This window comes from Rosa rugosa, chromosome 3, assembly GCF_958449725.1.
Source record: "Rosa rugosa chromosome 3, drRosRugo1.1, whole genome shotgun sequence".
In the NCBI taxonomy this organism is placed as follows: domain Eukaryota; kingdom Viridiplantae; phylum Streptophyta; class Magnoliopsida; order Rosales; family Rosaceae; genus Rosa; species Rosa rugosa.
This window is the reverse complement of record NC_084822.1, coordinates 20,303,022-20,310,133: the sequence shown is the minus strand read 5'-3', so window position 1 is coordinate 20,310,133 and position 7,112 is coordinate 20,303,022. Positions and strand designations below refer to the sequence as shown.

Below are 7,112 nucleotides of genomic sequence, written 5' to 3'. Positions count from 1 at the left end.
GAGGGTACACCTGTCATTGTCAAACAATTAAACAATTAAAATTAAAACAAAGTATAATATTCACAAATGTATTCACAAAATATAAACATTTTACACGAAAAGGGGGGATTTTGTTTTTGGTTTTTTTGAAAATGAAACTAAGTTAACAAAAACAATTAAAATGCAAAAACATAAAAATACGAATGGAATGAAGGAACAAAGATCAAAACCGAAACTTATGATTAAAATTGATTCAAACCCTAATATTGTTCATCTAAGTCATGAGAAAGGAGTTGATCATGTGAAACATTCGAAAGCAAATGAATTCCCATTTTTTACTTTTCAATGCTAATTAACCTAAGCGAAAGCACCTAGATTAATCCTATCAAACATGCAATCAAACCCTAGAAAGCTAGTCAATCATGTCATGTTTAACGCATTACACATAGAGAAAGGCTATCAACTCAAGTGTACAACTTAGTATGGAAAAGTCCACCTAATTGCAATTCTCTTTAATTAAATTCGATCTTTGTACAAAACCTTTACTACTTTGATTCAAGTTTACACAAAACGAAAAGTCGATTTCATGTTCTTAAACCTAGCACCATTCATATCGAAACCCTAAGTGTTTGCAACCACATAAGATTAAAATACAAAAGTTATCTATAACGCAAATTTAATTAAACAAACCCACATAAGCAACTCTCGAATCACAATATATGAATCTGAAAATTCTCAATTAATCATAAAAATTCCAGAAATAATACTTTGTTCAAACATATATGTCAACTAGTTCATAACCAACGAAATTCAAAGCAAAGGTTACAAAGGAGAATAGGATTACACCGTGGATGAAGATGAGATGGATGATTCACGTTGTGGATTCTTGAAACTCGAAAGCAAGCTTCAAGGATGGCTATGGATGGAAGTGCTCACGGCTTCTCTTCTTCTTCTTTGGCCTTGCTTGAACTCGTGGAGATGACTAAACTTGAAACTAGAGGATGGAAAGGAAAATGGAAAGGAAATGGAGAGACAAAGAAAATGGAATGGATGAAGGAATGTTCTTTCTTCTTTGTTGTAGCCTCTATTTATAGGCTACCAAGCAAAACTATTTGGATTTAAACAAATGATGATATGTTAGGTTTGAGCATTTAAACATTAATGGAATTTATTAGGTTTGAATATTTAAACACTAATGGAATTTGTTAGGTTTGAATATTTAAACACTAATGGAATTTGTTAGGTTTGAGTCACTTTCTACTCATTTTTCCTTCAATTAATTCTCCACCAAGACTTCAGATTTTGCCCGTGACTTCTTCATATGAAATGATCCATCATGAGTGTAGATCATTCTGTAAAATTTTCAGAATTTATCTCCATGTGTTTGGGCCGGAATTTCTGCTGGACTCCTTACAGGTCCAGTTTTCCAGTTTTGCTTCTGCAGAAAATTGGGCTGACTGTTTGAAGGCCTTCCACTTCTTTTTGGCTCTTGCACTCTTCATAAGAAATGTTTCTTAGGATGTATAGAATGGATCTGGAAGGTTTCAGCTCATTTGAAGTTCATTTGGTCAGGTGGTCGCTCCTTCTTCCTTGCTTGGCTTGGTTTCTCCTAGCCGGAGTAGGAAAATGTGTAAAGTTGACCTTTTTAGTGCATTTCCATTTTTCTCCATCATTTTATGGACCTAACACTTATTTCATCATCATCTACTCCAATGTACCTAAAAATAAAAATTGAATTAAAAATCGATTCGTTAAGGAATTAACTAAGCAAAATGTGAGGAATTAACTATTAAAATACCACATTAAAATGCTCCTATCACTTGATCAATCTCTAAGGCGGATGTTGGACTCCATTGACAAAATCGATAACTAACTTGGAGTCACCTTCAACTTCAATCCTCTCAAAACCTCTTGCACTGGCACTAGCTAGATTTTTTCGAAGAGTAGTGGCTTCAGCAACTGTCACAGTGGTGAGGGCCAACTTTTTTGGCATTTGCAAGAAGCGGTTTTCCAAGCAATTATGAATCCCTCTGCAGCAAAATTCCTCTTCACTGAGCCATCAAAATTAATTTTGACATAATTCTGTACAGGAGATCTCCAATGAATGATGTTTGGATGATTGTGGGTGGAGCCTACGTCTGAAGTTGGGGTAGTAATTTCGGCAACTTTCAAAGATTAATTTTGACATAATCTTGTATAGGAGGTCTCCAACGAAAGATGTTTGGATGATTGTAGGTGGAGCCTATGTCTGAAATTGGGGTAGTATCTCGGCAGCTTTCAAAGTGTGATGGTCCTTTCTGAATTAAACAGCGACTAGGCCAAAATCAACCCAATAATTTGATTAATGGGAGGACTTTGTATGTGATTTAGATCATATGAAAAACAAATAAGGCTTGTCAGCATGAAGCATGGTGTGGGAGCTAGAAACACACTGCAATGAGAGAATTGGACGGTTTTTAGATTTGGGGTGTCTGGAAATTGGTTGAATGAGGGTTTGGGAAAATGGCTGAAAGCTAGAGTTATGCTTGAAGTCTTGAAGGATTGATTTGCTATAGATGTTTCTAAGTTTTCTGGGTTTTGCTCGATTATGTTGGATGCCTATCTCAATCCTAAATCTTCCTTTATATAGACTCCATTAGGAACACACGGTTTCTAGGTAAATCATTTCTTCTTCAATCCGCACACAATTCATGCATTAAATCCAGGAAAAGAGGTGCTTTCTTGAGAGATGAGGATTTAGGAGAAAGCAAAAGTTGTTGCAGCAGTCAACAATGGTTGCAGCAGAGGTAGCAGGGGTGGCACAAAACCTGGAACGAGGTAGACGAGGAATCTTGAGAATTGTAAGCTGATCACTGTTTAAGGAAGAAGAGGATATCTCTTAACTAGCTAGTCACAAGATTTCCCTTTCAATGACTAACAGAAGGAACCAATTGTACTAATGGATTTCGGCTAACTCTCTATGTACTAGGTTGCTGCAGGGAGAAGGTGAGATATGAGATTGCTGCGGGGAAGGGAGGTAAGACGGGAACAAAGAAGAAGAAGAAAAAGGAAGTTGGGCTTTTCTGACTTAGACTTTGGGTTTTAAAGGAGAGGCTGGCCCAATTCTCAAGTTTACCATTTCATTCTTGAATTAAGTCAATGGACTTGGATTTCGGGCCCAAGACCGAAATCACTAACGACACTAAATCAATAAAGGAGCATATGGAATGTCTTCTCGACACTATATGCATTTCCGTAACCTTCCACACCACACCCACTTCTGCAAGCCCCAAGAGCATAGTTGTGGCTTGGGTCCACATGCATGGCATGACGGTTCGAGAAGATATGTAACTTTTTGTATTTTCCGAATGCAGTTTGCACGTATATTTTCTTATCAGGGTTGAAATGTGCATATGGAATGTCTTGTGCTTTTTTGGGTATCAACACAAAGCAGCAGCAGAGGCTGCTATAACACAATTTGGATTTGCATTGATTCCTCTAAAGACTACATCATTCCTTGATTTCCAAATCTGCAAGCAGATAGTAATCAATTTAGCATATAGTGTATGATCATAGGGTCTAAGAAGAAACATTTCTTGAAAGACTCTTAGGTAGCCTTCCTCCCAATCCACTGGGGCTGAAACACCTACAATTCTCCAAACACTTTTGGTAAAATCATAGTAGCCAAAGATATGATCACCAGATTCATTATCATTGTTGCATAATGGACAAGAGTTATCATTGATCATTCCAAACCTAGAGAGTTTGTCTCTAGTTTTTAATCTCTAGTTTTTAAGCGTACTATGAGATGTAATCAGCCAAACATTTTGATTTTTGGTTGTAGATTCAGTTTCCAAAGTTTATTAATCAGTTCAATTTGGCAATGTTTTTGTCAAACCCGATCGGTGCGCCACCGTATCATGACCGAATGGCAGAAAACCAACCGGGTCACCGTCGCGGGTCGTCAGGCTGTCGAAATGGGTCGCGTGTTTTGAAATTATCTCGAGTGTTCTGGGTTGTTCGATCTGACCTGGGCTTTATATAGTCTCCATTACATAATTTTCAACAGCTCAGATTAAGTGGTGGGAATATTGGATAGCCCTGATCACACCGCAAGAATTTCTTATTATTTTCTAAAATCCCAAGACTTCCAAAATTCGTAGAAATTAGCTTGGGTGTCCGAAAAATTTTCCGAAGATTCTCACAAACTCGTGGCATTATGTACTTTAATATCGAACCCTTAAATTGAAGATATATTCTAACACATTCATTGTATACTATTAACTTTCCATTAGCTGAAAACTAGCTGGCATGAAAACGATTGCAGTTCATCATTGTGCAAAGTTTCAAATTTCTTGATTGCACGCCTTTATCCTCACAGTGTAGAAGTGCATAATTGACGCATTTCAGGGCGTCAATCATTCCTAGAATTTGCTTGAGTTACTCTACTTTAGAATGTGATGGGATCATACATTAAGGGATAAAGGTTGTCAACTTGTCAAATGATCTTGACCACAGAGAGGGAAGGTTGGTAATTAATCAAGCTAGAAGTTCTATACACGTCTGTGTGCCAATCCCATGATCGCAAGGTGCTAGCAACTCCCACTTTTCTACATAATCTTTTCCCCCATATTTGTAGGGACCTTAATTTAACTATCTTTTTATTTTTTCGCTTTTCCTTTATATAGGTCACCCTCATTTGATTGATCCCTTAAACTACCACTTTCTCAAGAAATTCAATGATCTAATTATCGATGATATCCTCAACTTTATCTTTTTAATTTAAAATTTTGTGAAATTTTTGGTTCTCACAAATATGATATAAAAGTTTAATGTAATTTTAATATTATTTTAGTTCATCGATATTCAAATTAATTATGACTACATGCATAAGCTTTGATAATTTTGTATTCTCATATTCTATTTTGTTTACTTTGATTTTTAGTTGTTTGATCAATAAATATGAACTCTTCACTCATGACTGTGTCAATTTCGCAGGTTCTTGCTATAAACAGATTTCAACTTGTACGTACAAACATAGAAACCTAAAAAAGACGAGCATTTAATTGTACAATTTCTCAATATCAATTTTTTTTTTTTGAAATAAGGGCCAGTGCGGCTGCTCTCAATCCTTCATTAATGAAACTACAGAATATCAATTTAATAATACACAGGATAAAAAAAAAATTAATAATGCACAAATTCTCCTTTTAAGAATCAAAGCCCTAATAATATAGGAAAACCCTAATAATAGACCCAAAAGAATACTACAACACTATTGTTAAACCAAAAATGTTAGAAGTTCTTGCAACTCAGAAACCCAGCTGAATATATAGTCTCTTTTAGCTTAACCCTCGACTGAAACATGGACCTAACATACTGTTTTATCAGCCATCCCCTGGAGCAAAGGCCAGGATTCATCCAGAACTTGCAGCTTGTTCAAAGTATCAACATGGCAGGGTCTCTGGAGATCCTCCAGGCTCAAGAACCTCCCGGATCTACCAGAGTCCGACCTGGAGAGCATCCGAAGAACCTCTTCGAAGAACGACTCGTCGCATGGGATGGCCAGAGGTCCTGGCTGGTTGGCGAAGCCGTACTCCTCCTCGGCCTGCACCAGAAGCTTCTTGAAGATGGGGTGGTTCAGGTAGGTGGCGCGCACGATGAACCTCCTGCAGCTGCTGCCCACGCAGACGGCGACGTGTCCCGCTGGGACGTCCGATGGCGCAAGCTGTGAGGCCTTGATGTGCGCCTTCTTGTGCCAGCGTTGTAGCATTTGACGGATTCTGACGATGCGTCGGAGCTTGTTGCATTTGCTCATTCCCGGCGACATTTTGCCGGAGATTGGTGGAATTTAAAAGTAGGGGAAAGTAAGAGCTGCGCTCCACTCTACTGGAGTTAGACAAAAAAGATGGCGGAAAGTTTCTTTTGATAACGGGTATGAGAATATGGTTGGAGGACTAATGGGTTATATGGTTTGTAGGAACGTGGAATGACCTTGGAGTTGAAGATATTTACGAGATTGTGCCTGTTGTTAAAGTTGTTGTCAGTACCATGTGATGGCTAGACCTGAAAGTTGACAGAATGGGATTATTATACTCAATTTCATTGTTAACAAGATTATATTAATTTTCTAAAATAACAGAAATATGTTATACTTTTACCATATTATGAAATTAAGGATACATTTACTTATTTGAAATGAAAATGGAGAGAATGGTTTCGGGGTAAAAGTATTCATGCATTTACTAACACATAAAGAAATCAGAATGAGTGTAGGTCTCACTTCTTTGTTATAAATCGATTCCTGAATACTCAGAAATTTGATTACGAATGAGATTGTTTTAGGAATCAAAGCCTCCAGAATCAAGATCGATTCCTTTCTTCTCCAATTCCAGTTGTCTCCGATTCATGATTTGTTTTCCATTCCAAGTAAGTAAACGTGTCATAAATTAATATCGAAACACTCAATCTCTTTCTCCTTCGCAAGAGTTTTTCTTTGATATCGAAGCACCCTTAGATTAATTTCAACTATCCCTTGGGACACGATCTACGTTTTTCTCCTATGATAGATGATGCACAAACGTACTCCTGATTTATTCTCTTTCAATGCAATTTTTTTTCCACTTGGTGGCCGGTTTTGGGGTCAATGTACTATAAGATCATCCTGCATGGTCTACGGTTTTACTGCGGATTTCTTTGTTACAGATGGTGGTGGTGGTGATGGCTTTCTTCGGTAGTGTTTGGAGCGAGTCTCGTGCTGGTGAGTTACTGCTAGCATCTGGATTAAGATTATTTGTGATTCGAGATTCTGATCGGGTCCAAATATGGGCCAAACTTTGGATTACAAGTATATCCTAGCCTCATTCTGATATGATTTTAGTGCTCATTGTGTTTACTTAGATCGAAGATGCTTTTACTAATTTCTAACATTGGCGGCATCTGATTGTGTAGTTCATTTGGTAGAGGGACAACCTGAATTTTTGAAATTCTTCATTTTGTATTATCAAGCTTCGTGTTTTGACTATTAGGGGGGTGTATTGTATTTGGATTTGTGCAGACTTTTTTTAAATGATAGACTTTTTGAAAATTCCACAGACTCTTTAAAAAGTTGATAAACTGCTATTGATTTCTTAAAACCATTGATTTTAGCAATA

The 7,112-nt window shown here is 37.2% G+C and overlaps 1 protein-coding gene across 1 annotated transcript; it reads right to left on the bottom strand.

Annotated features, from left to right (window-relative positions):
- Positions 1 to 5,134: 5,134 nt before the first annotated feature.
- On the bottom strand, positions 5,135 to 5,919 carry LOC133739141 (auxin-induced protein 6B-like). Its single transcript, XM_062166866.1, has one exon. It carries the CDS (start codon positions 5,786 to 5,788, stop codon positions 5,330 to 5,332), a length of 459 nt encoding a protein of 152 aa, XP_062022850.1. The 5' UTR covers positions 5,789 to 5,919; the 3' UTR covers positions 5,135 to 5,329.
- Positions 5,920 to 7,112: the final 1,193 nt, after the last annotated feature.

Bases quoted from the DNA above. Each gene is read 5' to 3' on its own strand.
- LOC133739141 (XM_062166866.1), bottom strand. From the start codon at position 5,788: ATGTCGCCGGGAATGAGCAAATGCAACAAGCTCCGACGCATCGTCAGA.